Source organism: Harpegnathos saltator, unplaced genomic scaffold (genome assembly GCF_003227715.2).
Source record: "Harpegnathos saltator strain DR-91 unplaced genomic scaffold, Hsal_v8.6 scaffold659, whole genome shotgun sequence".
NCBI lineage: Eukaryota > Metazoa > Arthropoda > Insecta > Hymenoptera > Formicidae > Harpegnathos > Harpegnathos saltator.
In genome coordinates this window covers 847,285-863,058 of record NW_020230492.1, presented here as the reverse complement: position 1 = coordinate 863,058, position 15,774 = coordinate 847,285, and the positions used below count along the sequence as shown (strand labels likewise).

At 44.2% G+C, this 15,774-nt stretch overlaps 2 protein-coding genes and 1 non-coding gene across 5 annotated transcripts; 1 reads left to right on the top strand and 2 right to left on the bottom strand.

Moving 5' to 3' along the window:
• Positions 1 to 31: 31 nt before the first annotated feature.
• On the bottom strand, positions 32 to 2,056 carry Yif1 (Yip1d-interacting factor 1). The gene is made up of 4 exons (XM_011144365.3): positions 1,764 to 2,056; positions 1,351 to 1,439; positions 846 to 1,175; positions 32 to 700 (listed from the first exon to the last, which is right to left on the bottom strand). Exons 1-4 carry the CDS (start codon positions 1,792 to 1,794, stop codon positions 170 to 172), a joined length of 981 nt encoding a protein of 326 aa, XP_011142667.1. The 5' UTR covers positions 1,795 to 2,056; the 3' UTR covers positions 32 to 169.
• A 915-nt stretch (positions 2,057 to 2,971) lies between these two features.
• Positions 2,972 to 3,043, bottom strand: TRNAC-GCA (transfer RNA cysteine (anticodon GCA)). The gene has a single exon. It is a non-coding gene; the product is annotated as a tRNA-Cys (tRNA).
• A 499-nt stretch (positions 3,044 to 3,542) lies between these two features.
• Positions 3,543 to 15,644, top strand: LOC105185112 (uncharacterized). Of its 3 annotated transcripts, XM_025304944.1 has the most exons (14): positions 3,545 to 5,825; positions 5,913 to 6,247; positions 6,646 to 6,922; positions 7,015 to 7,263; positions 7,371 to 7,798; positions 7,867 to 8,146; positions 8,987 to 9,981; positions 10,089 to 10,763; positions 12,337 to 12,749; positions 13,059 to 13,397; positions 13,541 to 13,617; positions 13,846 to 14,000; positions 14,280 to 14,350; positions 14,444 to 15,644. In XM_025304944.1, the coding sequence occupies exons 1-14, from the start codon at positions 5,572 to 5,574 to the stop codon at positions 14,606 to 14,608; spliced, it is 4,713 nt and encodes a 1,570-aa protein (XP_025160729.1). In that variant the 5' UTR covers positions 3,545 to 5,571; the 3' UTR covers positions 14,609 to 15,644. The 3 variants fall into 3 exon arrangements, with proteins under 3 accessions (XP_025160728.1, XP_025160727.1, XP_025160729.1); XM_025304943.1 differs by having other exon boundaries at positions 3,543 to 6,247; positions 14,267 to 14,350; XM_025304942.1 differs by having other exon boundaries at positions 3,544 to 6,247.
• The last annotated feature ends 130 nt before the right edge of the window (positions 15,645 to 15,774 follow it).

Genomic DNA, 15,774 nt, shown 5'->3' with positions numbered 1-15,774 from the left:
TAAGGATGACAAACTTAAGGAAACAAGCCGATGCATTGTCAAAATGGTATTATATTCGTACTGAATTTTATTACAAAAAATGTACAGATGATATTAGTAACCAAATAATAAATATACACGTTTCCTTTTGACTGTATGTTTCATAAATCTCATTTCTTGTATCAGCTGTTTAAATCAAATGATAGGATAACCACCACATTAAAAAGGGTTGTATCCCAGCTAAGAACAGTATAAAATAAAGTCGCCTTTTATTACCAGAGGCTGTATATGAACTATGGCCTTGTGGAATGACTCTTAATTTTAATGATCGCATCAGAAAGAAAGCTAGAGAGACACTGAAGTATAGCAGAGTTGCACAGTAACCAAATTTCTGGAATAGTAGTAACGACAACAGAGCTGCATTGATGCCGACATATTTGTAGCCACAATATGCCAGTAAATCCAACGTTGTCAGACTCGTTTGAAGATTCATCACGTACAAACTCACAGTATGAACAATCAGTTCAATCAAACCCCAAGCAAGAGCAGAACTAGCCAGAATACCTAGTTGTTCATGAGTGAAGCGCCCTTGCGTGCCTAAAACTAACCCAGCCATAGCAACATATGTGAAAAATGCCATTGTAGGAATATACATGTCTGGTGCATTTTTCTCATATCGTGGTTGCAATGGTACATCTTGCTCATACTTTACAGACCAATCCTGCAATAGAGAAATAATTCAATCTCGACATCTGTTTGAAGTCTTTTTGAAAGTTCATTCCTATATATAAAAACTGAGAAACAAAGGAAACAGAGAGATGATGATGGTAGAAATTATTAATTTTGCTGTCTTTTACAAGGCTTACCTTATGCGTAAATGGGAAGAACAGCAACATCAATTTTGCGAAGACATAATCTGTATTTACAGCAAAGTAATATTTCAATGCTGTAATTGGGACATATTTTTCAAGATGCTGCTTTCCAGAACCAACCAATGCGTTTCCATATTCTACTGCCATATTTGTAACAACTGGTTGAGCCAATAATTGTGTTGCAAATTGTGAACTTGCAAATTCTCCCCCTTGATTGTCATTTTGTGGATAATTCGGCATTTGCGAATGAAATCCATATGAAGGCGGTGTCTGTCCAGGGATATTGAAGCCATATCCTGGCATTGTGCCATTATTCGCTGATACCTAAAGATATGGAAGAGTATGAAGAATATGAAAGTTTACTTTATTTTTGTTATCATTTCTTGAATCTTTTCAAGGTCAATTCTTTTCTTTTTTTAGAATAAAAATTCTATTCTATTCTAATGTTGGTTACTTAGACAATTACAAATATATTCCACATATGTTTGGTAAGGGTTACCTGCTGGTTGTACACATAAAGATTCTGCGACATTGGAGGATTTGGTGTTGATAAAGCAGCCGATGGATCCAGCAATCTCTTCGGTTTTCCTATTTATAAAAATGACAACTTATTCTTTATTCTTAAAATCCCTTTCCATGCATCTTTTTACATTTGTACACTTGAATACACTTAAAGTACCAAACATGCGTTAATATGTCAAGCTACAATGACACACTGTTATACACGATAAGAAACCCACATTTACGTTTTAATTTACATTAGTATTACTTCTGCTGCAGCGCTAGCAAAAAGCGTATGAAAAAACGTAGCGAAAATATTAGCAGCGTGTCGTAAAGAACGACGCCGTAATTATATTGAAAGCGTAATGTTAAAGTGCAAGTTTACATTTGCGATTCGTAGGTTACGCTTACCTCGACGAGCGTTCGAATGATTGTAATTCATATTTGAATCGTTTCTTTCACGTCGTTGACGCTTCCACAATCGCTCGCACGGTACAACAAGATACAAGTTTTTTCGTACTTGAACAGACACTGATTATTCATCAAGAATTAAGAGTTAAAAACGACTCGCACTATACGTCGCCATGTTGCACTCTTCGTAGCAGTGACCGTCCTTAAGTTGTTCCTTTAAACTCGATGCGTCAGTGCAAGAAATCGACACTACAGCGTTCTGCCGTTTACGAAGATTCGACGTCGTGGCACGACTCAATGACAAGTCAGGCCGGTCAAGATTTATCTTAATTTTGCAAACTTTACGATTCAATGGTAATATCTAAATTGAAGGAATAACAAAAATAAACATATGACTTAACTATCAGTTAACTTATCAAGAAGTTGGAATAACCGATTCTCTAATGTTTCTACCAACCTCGTTAATTTAACCGGCTGATTATTCCAACGGAATTATCCAATTCCATCTGTCGTTAATCAGTATTGGCAAATGCAATTAGTCAATTAGCCGATAGAATAAGCAGCCGGTTAAATTAATCAAAATCGGTAGAAGCGGGCATAAATATGTTGGAAGGTCCTCTGACCTTCAAGTAGTATAACTCAACGGCGAGTCAGATGAACTTTCATTCCTACAGGAGAAACATGCAGAATTCAACTTGTGTCTACTTTTACAAGTGTAAATATTCGTGGGCTATAAATAAAAATCTTGCGAATGCTATCGGTCGGTTCCTGCATTAGTTTTGCTTGCTCAAGATTTGATGCAAAGTACACACTGTACTATTATTGCATCAAGCATCTCTGCATTTTGTAAAAGAATAAAGAAGAATGGTTGCGATATCATTTTTAGAACCAAATATGTGTATAATATACGTGTATAAATCGTGATATGAAGTACGTGATATGAAGTACGTGATATGTGCACATGAATGAAAATAAGAATTTATTTATGAATTAAATGAATACACAGATTTATATATGTAATATTACATAAAAAATGTACTCATTGTTTGTAATAACAATGAATTTTACTCATTACCTTTATGAATTCATTAGATCCTATCCTACATGAAACGTGTCTACGAAATGACCCGTCCTTGCGTTTCTTGTGAATTTATCTTAAGACAATAAAGGAAAACAAATGTGGAAAAGAAAAAAAATACTTCCAATTGAGGGGGCACCCGGGTTTGAACCGGGGACCTCTCGATCTGCAGTCGAATGCTCTACCACTGAGCTATACCCCCAATTGAAAGTCTTTTTCAAATAGATATTCATCTAGGAAGTACAATAGTTGTCTCCAATCTTATACATATGTGTATGTGTGTGTGTGTGTGTGTGCACGCGCACGCACGCATACATACGCACTTATATATTTGTTATGCGCGAAAGAAGAACATGTATGTGAAAAGCTAAACACATATTCGATTTGTATTTTTAAGTATCTTGAAATGAAATATAAACATTTGACTTTTGTACGAATTTTTGGATAAACATGAGACACGTGCGACAATATAAATTTCAGATTGAGTTACGTAAGATCTATCAGTGCAATAAGATCGTCGTATTTGTGAAATTACGTCGAAAATGATAGAGAGAATTCATATAGTAATTCAATAACTCGGCAAATACCTTTCGATAAAATCCACACACTTTTATTCCATCTAGAAGAAATTCTTCAGTTCTCCCTTCAAGATATTCCATTTTATTATTTCACGGACAAAACTTCCTTAAATGTTTAGATAAGCGATCAATCTTTTGAGCGTCACAGATACTTGATAGTCGTAATCATCATAAGTTTTCGTTGGTACGTTACTGAGACGCGACGGTATCCAAGCAACCTTTACGTTAACTCACCTGTGCTAAAGTCTTCAGTGCGCGTCCCACCCTCTAGAGGTGTGTTTCACTGTCGTGATTCACGAGATATCGAAATCGTGATTGGAACAATGCTTGATAAAATTATATTTTGACTCGCGAAAACTCGCGCGCTGCTCAAGACGCAAAACAAATTTCGCCTCGGTTACGTGATTCCTTGATACAGTGAGTAATAAAAGCCGCATATAGACGCAAGATTATATATTAGACAGCAGAGAGCCCGTTGATTTCTAATTTCTACATCATTTCACGTTTTGCGTTGATCATAGTTACGATCTCTGCTCGTTAAATTTGTACGACTGCTCGAACCATTGAGATTTGATGACAGATTAAGACAAGCGAGTAAAGCGATTGAGATAATGTTGTTGGTGCGAATAATTGAAAAATATCGAAAAGAATTAAACGGACAGAAAATAGCAGATTTGTCTCGCGTGTGTTCGCGGCAGCTAAACAAGCAAGATATATCTACAAGGTATATTTTTCAAATCGACATTATTCGCGAAGCACTAGACGCGCGTGCGCACGCTCGCGCGTTCCCGCACATTTTAAATCCCTCGGAAAGTCGAATCGAGAGAGCGATCTCGACACGAAGCTGCGTCGCATTTTCTTCAAAAATCGTCACTCTCTTTGCTTCGACGAAAACAGCCATACATTTAGCCGTGACGGATTTGGACTTATCGAGCGTTTACATCGATTATATCATAACTTTATTCGGAATTTGCAAACGATACAAGCACGTGATATCGAGGCGAGGGAACGTAAGTAACTTACCCGGGAACAGGGAGATACCGGCATGAAATATTAACGATTCAACCTAACATCATCGCGGGTACACACCGCGAAGGCCTCGAGAGAAGCCTATTAGAGGAATTATTAACGGGGCAATAACGATCGATGTGCGGCACGTTGAATCAACGAAATAACGATTTTCAGTCATCGCCGCCTTACGGCACACGTGCGCATGAGTTTGGCGAGTTGCGGCGTGTACACGAACAGCAAGGCCACGAATTGCGCACGAAATATAACGTTTCTTCTTCACGTTCTTGCGCTTCGATCCTTTCTGCGACATTGTTGTTATTACGACTCGGACGTGGCCCTCTCTCCCTCTCCCTGTCTCTCTTTCTCTACCACTAAAGCGATAATTCCGCGGGGCATCGCGAGCCGCGGGCAATATTACGGCGGATCTATGTAGGATAGGGTAATTTGAATTTTCTCCGAATTGTTCATCGGTGAAATACCGTTGGCGAGCATCGGTCACTCCTAGTGCACTGTCAGCATATTCGCGGATACGGTTAATTAGGATGGTTAAGGTGACCTACCGCGTCTAGAGATTGGGGAAGATTAGGATTTGACACGTGGCGACCTTGCCGCGATATTAGTCATTATGATTCTTTATAGGTGGCCGTGTGTTTTGACCGTTGGTTTCTATGGTAGCGAGTGACCTGGTCAGTAGCCAGCACGTGGTCAGTACGTAGTCGAGTTTGGATTCAGAGGCGAAAATTTGGGTCGCCGGGGCGCACTGAAACGCACTGTCGCGTTCAGGTAGACGGCGATAGTACTTGAATGGCTACCGAAATGGCTCAATGTCGTAGAAAAATGTCGAACCGCAGATGAGATGAGTAATAAAGACAATGCAGAAACGATGCGTCCTGTATCTATCCAGAGTGACGAAGATTCGGACTGAATTTCACGGAAGCGTAAAATTGAGACATTGGAGTAAAAGCGCTGAACGAACGTGCAGAGGGCTCGGGTCATACTTTTCGACGCGATGCGTTCGATCCGTCGAGGAGGAGAAGGAGAAACGGAAGGAGAAGGAGAAGGAGGAGGAAGAGAAGAAGCAGCAGAAGAAGAAAGATGCTTTCACGCGTGGTCCGAGTAGCCGCGTGTGCCATAGTCGGGTATGGACACTAAGACCCCACCGATCCCGTTGAAGCTGCCGCAGGAGAAGCCTCAACCAAAGCGAGCGGAACGTGTGGCCGATGTGTGGTCTCTGCCGCCTCTGACAGTCAACCCGCAGCCGCAGCCGCAGCCACAAGCGAAATCAAATATCAAAAACAAGTCACTCGGTACGTCGTACTGGCCGCAGCAGGACGAGCCACCTTGCCACCTGACGCAGCATCGAGACCGCCGCAAGGATCGTTGCAGACCTTACAGGTACAAAAGGTATCGCCTTCCGCGGTCGCCCTCCCCTCCCCCCTCTGTAAGGCGCTTCAATCGGGAGAGATCAAGTGCGTATTTCAGAGTGTTACACCTCGGCGCTACGCCTCTGATGCACGCCTGTCAACAAGGCAACAGGCCGAGGGTTTTGCGATTGTTGAAGGAGCAAGAGGCGACGATCGGTTATAGGGATCGCACGTTGAGGAACGCTCTTCATTATTGCATGGACGCGGCGACCGGCGGTGCCGTTGCCGCTGCGGCACCGGAACTGGTAAATGCCCCCGATGCTGAGGGTCATACGCCGCTTCATCTGGCAGTCATCGCAGGCGATAGCCAACTGGTCGCGGTCCTGCTGGCGAACGGTGCCGACGTAAACGCCAAGGATCTGGAGGGACATAGCGTCCTTCACTGGGCTACCGGTACTTCCGTGTTTTTCATTCTATTCTATATTCCATTGTGCACCATTCTCTCTCTCTCTCTCTCTCTCTCCTCCTCTCTCTATCCAAAGTACTCCGTTCCGTGAGAAACAGAGCGCTTATCGCTCCCTTCCGATCTTTCGGAGACGGGAGACACGCGCGGTGGTGGTCAAGCGAGGTAAGGTCAGTAGGTCATCCTCGATAACGCGTTTCCGTTCCGGCGGAACGGCGATCACGCGACTTGCTGCCGAATCTTGCCGCCGTGTCTCCCGGGCGGCGGAAAGCTCTCTCGTATTCGTTCGTGCCTTACTGGCTTATTGTTAGCTCAGCATCGCTTGAATTGAACTGCCGTTGCCGGATTACGCGGATATGAGCTCCTCGCTGTTGCAATGATTTTCCAGTTTGCGGAGAAGCGGAATGCGTGCGATTGGTCTTGGCGGCCGGCGCGCGACCTTCCACTGGCGACTTACGCGGAGGATCTCCACTGCATTACGCCGCACAGTGTTGCGGCGCGGCCGCTACGGCCGAGCTCGCAGTTCCAAGGAAGGTCGGCCTGAAGGTCCTTCAGACGCTCTTGGAATTCGGCGCGGACGTGAACGCAAAGGACGAAGATGGGCGACAGCCGATCCTGTGGGCGGCGAGCGCCGGTAGCGTGGAGGCTGTATTGGCTCTGGCGAGGTAGCGACGAAAAGCACTCGGCTGATTGTACCACCCTATGTATACCGATTACGTGCAGCCATGATGATGGACCGGGTTCGTTGTGTGCGCAGGGCCGGCGGAACGGCGGCGGCAGGCACCTCGGACAAGGACGGCTTGACGGCGCTTCATTGCGCCGCTTCAAGAGGTCACGCGAGATGCGTGGAGGCGTTGGTGAATTTATGCGGATCTCAGCCTGATCACGTGGACGATAACGGCTGCTCCGCGTTACACTACGCCGCTACTTTGGGTCATGCCGACGCCACCGCTCTTATTCTTAAGCTTGGGGCGGACCCGAACCGGCAGGATCGAAAGGGTAGAACGTACGTAAGCAAGTTTTCTAAGTAGCTCACACGCTCTCTCTTTCTCTCTCTCTCTCTCTCTCTCTCTCTCTCTCTCTCTCTCTCTATTCACCGCGGTCGATCCGCAGACCGGCGCTTTGCGCCGCGGCGAAGGGTCAGTTGGAGACCTTGAAGATTCTGGCTCAGCACGGCGGCTCGCTTCACGTTAGGACCGTGCGAGGCACGGGGGTAGGACACGAAGCCGTGGCATCTGGCAGAATCGAGCTGGTCAAGTGGCTGGCGAAAAAGAGACCGAGCATGCTGGATGTCGCCACGCAGGACGGCAAGACTCCTCTTCACGTCGCGGCCTTGCACGGTCACTTGGACGTGTGCAAGCTCCTGCTGGACCGCGGCGCGAGGATCAACGCCGTTCTGCGGACCAGCAAGGGCAGCTCGATGACCCCGTTGGACGCAGCTCTCTACAGGGGCCACCGGGATTGCGCGAAACTCATTCAGATGCACGGCGGTACCACGGCACAACAGCTCGGTGTGCGCAAGGTCGCGCGACCGAACAGAGGTCAGTAGGACGGGAGGACGGGTCATCCGAGGGCCAGCATACGGCAGCATACGTGCAACCTTAGTTAGTTTTTACAGCGAAATTTCGGCCGAAACGTGCCGAGAGTAGCACCGCGAGCGAGAGTAGCAGTCCTCCTCGTGGAACGAGCCACATACGACGAGGGCACGCACATCCCGAGCTCTATTACGAAGAACGCTGGATAGAGAGAAGAACGCGCCGTAAGACCGGTGGTAATCTAAGAAAGCTCGTCGCTCGTCGGGACAGCCGAAGTTTCAGCGAGGAGGAGATACGACTGTCAAAAACGTCCTCGAGGATGGACCAGAAAAGAGCCCGCAGCGAATCCGCTCGGTAAAGGGAAAAGCCTTGTTGCCTTGTTAACCAAATCTTATTAGCAAAATTTCATATCCTTTTCTCATTCGCGATTTACTGCTTCATTGTAGTGTAGTTCACTTCTTTTATGGTACGCACACAATTGCGTGCCATGCGGATGTATATTTCATTAAAATACGCGCGAGTTTGCGCCCCTTCATAAAAAAAAAGTAAATAAAAACGCAGTCACGTAAACGTACATCGTACGTGTAACATCAACATACAGGTCAATATGACGGGTTGCTGGCCCTTATTCAGACAATAATATAGAGGTTGCCGAAAAAGTCGTTGTTTTCGTTGATAATGATATTAGAACAGTATTCCCAGTTATGACAAGTGCAATTAACTTTGTACCATGATCGTTATAACAGTTTATCAAGCGTTTATCGACCGGAGTCGAGCCTCATTGAATTAAAAGAAATATTTTAAAAAGTGAAACTGAGAAATAAATATTAGGGAATTAAGCAGAATAAATGAGCAGAGTGATAGTTAAAGAGATAAATATTTATCATAACTGGGAGCACTGCAAATATCATTATTAACAAAGTCAACGAGTGACTTTTTTGGCAACCTCTACATTATCGTCTGAATAGGAGCAAGCAACCCGTCATACTAATCTGTATGTTGATGTTACACCCTGTATGTATGCGTGTAGAGAAAAACAGGTAGGAAACAGTAATGCGATAGTAATAACTACAGAATGAGAAAAAAAATAATTAATGTCTTCTGCAGAAGTCTCTTGATCTCATTACAAGTAATTACAAGTGATTGCTATTCGTAGTCGGGTATCCGGCTTGCTTAAATGAAATCGTATCGTAGATATGACAATAATGGCTACGGCGAGCGCAACCGACGAGAGCGAAGCAAAGGGAGACCGACGAGGCATAAACACGAATATTCAGATTCATCCGTCGAATCGAACTATTCGGGCCGCGACTATCTTTACGGTGACGATGAAAATCACACGAGAACGAAAGGCACGCGACGATATCACGCGAAGAAACGGCCGGGGCACGAGACGAATAAAGGCTCTAACGAAACGGAAACTAAAGATAACTCGAAGAAGAAGGAGGAACAAAAGGAGGATGGCGACAACGATGACGACGACGACGACGACGACGACGACGACGACGGCGATGATGACGACGATGACGACGACGACGACGACGACAAACACAGTGTGGTCAGCGATGACAGTTTAGAAGTGATCGTGGTGAAGAAATCGCTGGAAAAAACATGCGAAAAGGTCGTATCCGAAAGAAGATCCAAGACTCCTGGAGAGAGCACGAAGGAGACGAAACTGACGAAAATGCACAAACGTAGCTCCAAGAGAATGTCCAGATCCAGCAAACAGACGAAAATGTCCGACAATGAGAGAAATACGACGAAGCGCGACGAGTCGCCGAACAAGGAAGAAAAGAATGTAGAAGAGCTGCTTGGCCACATTCATCGGAGAACGTCGGACAAATCGGCCAAGGAAGATGAAGATAAATATGACGGAATTGAATCCCGAATAATGGAATCCCGATACGGAATCGACGGGACGGATAGCACTAGTCAAGAAACTGTCGAACGAGTGACCGTGACGGCGATGATTCACAAAGATTCACAAATACCCGATACTCCCAAATCGATGTTGGAGACGTTTCCGTTAAGCAAGACAGATATTGGCTCGTCCGGCCCTTCGTTTCCGAAAAAGGACCCCTCGCAGGAGTCCTCGTGTGAGGATAAGAGCGGGAAGGTCGATGTAACAGTATTTACCAAGCTGGAGAGCAGCCTGAAGGCCAAGGAAGTAGACGATAAGAGAGAAGAAGGTAAGAATTCACGTACAGAACACATGGATGCACGTAAGTGTATAATTACGACAGCGTTGTATCGTCGAAAAATTAATCAAGCATTGGCTATAGTAATCTTCCTCTAGGTTGCTCGGATGCGTTCGAGGAGAGTATGCAAGGAGAGAAACAAGAAATAACCACGAGAGAGAATGAGCCTGCGCCTGACAAATCTTCCAACTTGAGCATCGATGTCGTCGAATCCGAATCTGCTAGAAATCTCATCGCCGAGGATAGAGAGAAAGTTGAAGGAAAGCTTGTGTTCACAGAAGAGGAAAAAGATTCTCCTCCAGAACATCCCACGTGCATAACCACCGTGGAACAAGCAGTAGAATATAGCACGAGTCTGGGTGATGAGAATGGAAGGTCAATCACTGCCGAAAATGTTCAACCAGACAAAGAAGTGATATCGTCGAAACATTCTGAAGATGCAGGCGAAACTCAAGATATTCATGAAGTGAAAGTAATTCCCGAACAGACCAAACAGGCCGAGTCTTTCGATCTGATTGAAAATCCGGATCCTGTTGGATCCGGATCGGCAGACTCGAATGACACGGTGACTTTGAGGACAGTGCGAGAGGACAAAAAGAAGAGGGCCGAGTCGTTTGCGCTTATCGACCAACCACCACTGACAAACGACGGTACAAAGGACTTCGACACGTCATTGTCCTTATCGAAGTCGGACGAAGCATCTTCCTCTCCGGAAAGACTTGCGCCTCGCAGTCGCAAGAAATCGGACGATGAACGAGCGACAGTTGAAATAGGTAAGTCCGTTTACAATCTAGATACAGAATAAAGTGACTGTTTAAAATCAACTAGCGAAGATAAAAAATGTGTACATACAGGTTGCGTGAAAAGTTCGCGGAGTGAAACTGAAATAAAGAATACCTAATTCTAAAATTGATTTTATTCTTCAATATAGTCTCCATTAACTTCAATATACTTGGCCCAATGGCTCTCCAATAATTTTATTCCATCGCGGAAGTGTGTTTCTGGAAGGTCTGCGAAATATGCCCCTACGGCTGCTATAGCTTCTTCATTCGACAAAAAATGCTTTCCACGGAGGAATTGTTTCAGGTTTCGGAACAGATAGAAGTCGCTGAGTGCCAAATCTGGCGAATACGGTGGATGATCAAGCAATTTGTACTTCAATCCATTGAATTTAGACATTGACAAAACACTTTTGTGAGCAGGCGCATTGTCTTGGTGAAAAATGATTTGTTTGTGCTGCAAACCAGGTCTTTTCTCACGAATTTTTGCGTCCAATTGATCCAAAAGGTTACAATAATATTCAGAGTTAATTGTTTTACCTTTTTCCAGATAGTCAATTAACAAAATCCCTTTAGCATCCCAAAAAACTGACGCCAAAACCTTTTTTGCCGATCTTTTATGCTTTGTTTACTTTGTAGCTGAACATCCAGCTTCAGTCCATTGTAAATGTTCCTGTTTCAATTTAGGATCATGGTGATAGATCCAAGTCTCATCCATAATTATAAAACGACGCACAAAATCGGTTTTATTCTTCTTAAAACGATCCAAATGACGCTGAGAAATTTGCTTTCGAGCGAATTTTTGTTGAATTGTTAACGTATGTGGCACCACTTTTCTAAACACCTTTTTCACTTGTAATTCTTTATGCAAAATATGCCGTACCTGTTCATCTGAAATGCCTATGGTATGAGCAATTTCACGCATAGTCACACTTGGATCTTCAGAAATAATAACATGTATTTGCTCAATGATTTCTGGTGTTGATGCATTTTTTGGACGTCCACTACGTGGATCATCTTCAATGCTTGTACGACCACGTTGAAACTCAAGTGCCCATTTACAAATCATTGTTTTTGAAGGAGCAGATTCCCCTAACATATTTACCATCTCGGAATGAATTTCCATTGCCTTTAAACCTTTTTTAACAAAGAATTCAATCACTGCACGCTGTTTCAAATTTTCCATTGCAAACAAATATACTGACACGTCAACTTCAATTGGCTTGTAAACACAGAAAGAATTGACAGATGGAAATGAAACCTAACCTAGGTTCATGTGAAGAGTGATTCTATATAACAGACTACAATTTATAATTATACCGTTTACTTATAGATGCCACTCCGCAAACTTTTCACGCAACCTGTAAATAGTTTGACTAAGCTACGGGCTCAGCTTGCGTTAAGACAGTGGACTCGATCGCGACGCGTATCAGCGTATATCGGCGAAACACCTATGTCGATAATGACAGAGAGATAGTCGCCCGCAAATTTAGTTTTTAACCAAATAGAGAAAAGGAAGAGAAAGGCAATGATGGGGCGAAGTAGAACAATGCAGATTTGTCTTTAGGAGGCAAAGATTCCCATCACGACATCGATGACAATTACTCTCCGAGGCCTTCAAAGCCGACCAAGTCTCGACGTTCGAGGCCATCCACAGGAAGAAGCGCGAGGACGAGGGAAAGCTGTTCCTCGAAGTCGCCGACAAAGACGAAGAAACACTCATTCGAGAGCTCGGAGGAACATTCCCCAGATCGAAGCGCGATTATCGCCGTGATAGACAGCCCAGCATGGGATGAAGACGAAGCGGCCGAGAAGGAAGAAAACAGGGAGATTCCCGGCAAGGATTTGGAACAAGAAGACAATGAAAGCGGTGTCGCGCAAATCTTGCCAGGCACGAGCGAGAAAGAGCCAGCACGAGCACTAGCACCCAGCACAGGCTTGACTGTATCTAGGCCTTCTGGGCTCGATTCTTTGCCTCGGGTAAATTAAGCACATTCATATTTGTCACTTTTAGCTATTGATCCGTGTCGAAGTGATTCCCTGGCTCGCGACAGCTACTCGCAATAATCTCAAACAATCGCAACCAATTCAACTAACTCTTTATCTCGAATTGACCGAATTGAGAGATTTGACTTTTCTAAAACAAGAATTTGATAGAAAGGGTAAGCGTGTCAACTCTCCAGTACCCAGGCTAACAATAATTCCTTGTGAATCGACAATAATTACAACTCACTCCCTTCCGACGAAATTAATGCACAACAAGTCATTCGCACCGACCGGTGATATTAGGTGCCATCGGCAACTAGCAATCGCTTAGTTAGAATCGAGAATTCGGATGAGGGCGACCGAGAGCGACCGTGGAGGAAGCAACGTCGCGACAGCGGAGGCAGAGACAGCGGGATAGAACCGAGTCCCAGAGTATCGAGAATTCCACGAAGGAGGAACGCACGATGTTGCCCAAACACGGCGAAACAGCAAGCCCTCCATATGGAGACGATCACCAGGGATGTGCAAATTAGCTTGCGGCGTTACCATCTCGAGAGGAAGATCTTCTTCCAGCTGATGGAACTCAAGAGGTTGCAGATTCGTCATGGTCGAGCGAACGAACACGTCTTGGTAAAGAGGCAGGTGAGGGCAGGTAGTATCGATATTAATAGCGCGAGTGTTTCTCCCGCGCGAGACACCTATCCTGTCAATTGCGATATGAGCTTGCGTGATACGATATGACACGAGCAAGGTATATATATATATATATATTTTTTTTTTTTCAGGTGGATGCCTTTCATAAATCGGGTATGACCGGACCCACCCTTGGCGTCGTCAAGTACGATCGACCGTTAACGTTCAGGTTAACTTCTTCTCAAGATTAAGCTCTTTTTAGATTAAGCAAGTTAGGTTATTCGACAGGATGCTCGATAATAATATACATACACTCTCGACGGTGAATGGAATAACGCAGTCCTTTCTACCGAACGCGTATCGAGTATAATTAACATTTCTCTATTACCGAGCTCCCTGCATACCTACGACTATTTCATCATCATGAGCGTAACGTGTACATAATGGTCGTTATTAGACAATTCGAGGGGTTCCTGTACGAGCAATTGAGAAGACTTCAAGGAAAGCCGACCACTCCAGATTTTTGTACCGAAGCTAGACAATGCACGCAGAAAACTCATCGTTGCCATCACGCGACCAGCGCATACACTTCCGTTCCAGTGTACACATATCGTACGTTAGCGTATCGTGCGCATCTCCCTCAATTTAAGACACGTACGAGCTTAACGGGGATAGATCGCTCTAATCTAGAGAATCTTCAATTGTTGTTTATATGTTAAATTTTTTGCGTATCTAAGCTTGTACTTGCACGCACGCGTGTATGTGTGTAAGTGTGGGTGGGTGGGTTGGCTGGTTGGTTGGTTCGTGCATGCGTGCGTGCTTGCGTGCCGTCTATATGTAGATCCCGAAAAGAGTCAGTATCCGTAGTGTGAATGTAGATTATAATTGCAGTGGCTGGAGGCGTCCCAGATCGGACGGATCATCTCCCGAAAATAGAGAGCCGCGGCAGAGGACACATGACGGTAATCGATGATGATGATGATGATGATGCGTTATTTATTTATGTGCGACCTTCTAATTATACACTGCTTTTTACCTGTTAATCGTGTTACTAGGTAGAAGTAACGCATGGAGAGGAAAAACAAGTGATTGCGCTTCCAACTGAGAGATTGGATCGCACCAAAAGATACTTCGTCACATTCACCGTGAAAGGCGAAACTCGAGATATCGAAAAGCTTGGGTCAGTCTGTACGCAGCGAAGAAACGCAAAGAGCGTGTAATCAGTTGCGTGACGTAGAGATGTGCCTTAGTATATGGCCTTAGCCTGATGGCAGTCAGGTAGATTCGATTGTTCAATCAAAGGTTGCACGAGCACTCGCTGATATACGACGAGAAAACATCTATCTATATCATCCTGAACCAAATGTAACAGTATTTTGTGTGTCTATTGAATTTTTTCTCACTTTGCTTCCCCTCTCTCTCTCTCTCTCTCTCTCTCTCTCTCTCTCTCTCTCTCTCTCTCCCTTCCTTCTTCCCCAAGAAGCAGCTACATGTTAATCATTTGAAAGGAATACAATCCCAAGAGTAGCACAGCATTTTTCCTTCAGCGTGTCCATAATATAGAAAGAAGAGATTCCAATTGTACCTTTTCGTAATGTTTCGTACCATATTGTATAAATATTGTATCTATTGTACGTGCGCGCAAGAAAGATAGATGCCAATTTGCGCACAAAATTGTTCCGAGAGACATGTCAAGACTTCCGAAGGGAAACAAAACATCATATATCGAGCGGTTTGAGAGGTAAAATGTCCACGAGAAAATAATTTGGCATCTTGATCGTATGCACATGTGTTATAAGAGTTTGTAACGCAATAACAGTCATTGTTATAAACAGCCCTCGTAGACGAATCGGTTACAAAAGACGGAGCAATGTTTGACTGAGGTGAGTCTTTGTTCCGAATGCCGCGGATATGTAACATTATAGGACAGATTTCTTGGCGGAATATGTAAACTTGAGCTTGATGGAATATACATACCCGATTCATACATGTGTTATCCGTGTAATCAGGTATACGCACAATGATATTTTACATAGAAAAATAAATGAACTTCAATGTCGACCGTAATTTAACAAGTGTGTTTCATAAATAATGCATCTTCATTCTCGCATCCTCGAAAGCTGGACACTAACCCTCTCTGTACAATAACGGCTCGTGCGTTCCACAATTCCATAAATTTATGGAGGATATCAATTTGTGCAAATCCGTCTACAACATTTTACCGATGCGTTTCGTTGCGAGACCGTGGTGTGAAAGGTTAGGTAAATTTGCGGCGGTATCAGTGTCGAGAATTGGCGAAAATAGAAAGACCTCTTAGACCCGATGCATTGGCTCGAAGGATTATCGATCGGCCGTTTGACGTGGTTTTAGGCAAAAGGACGAATAC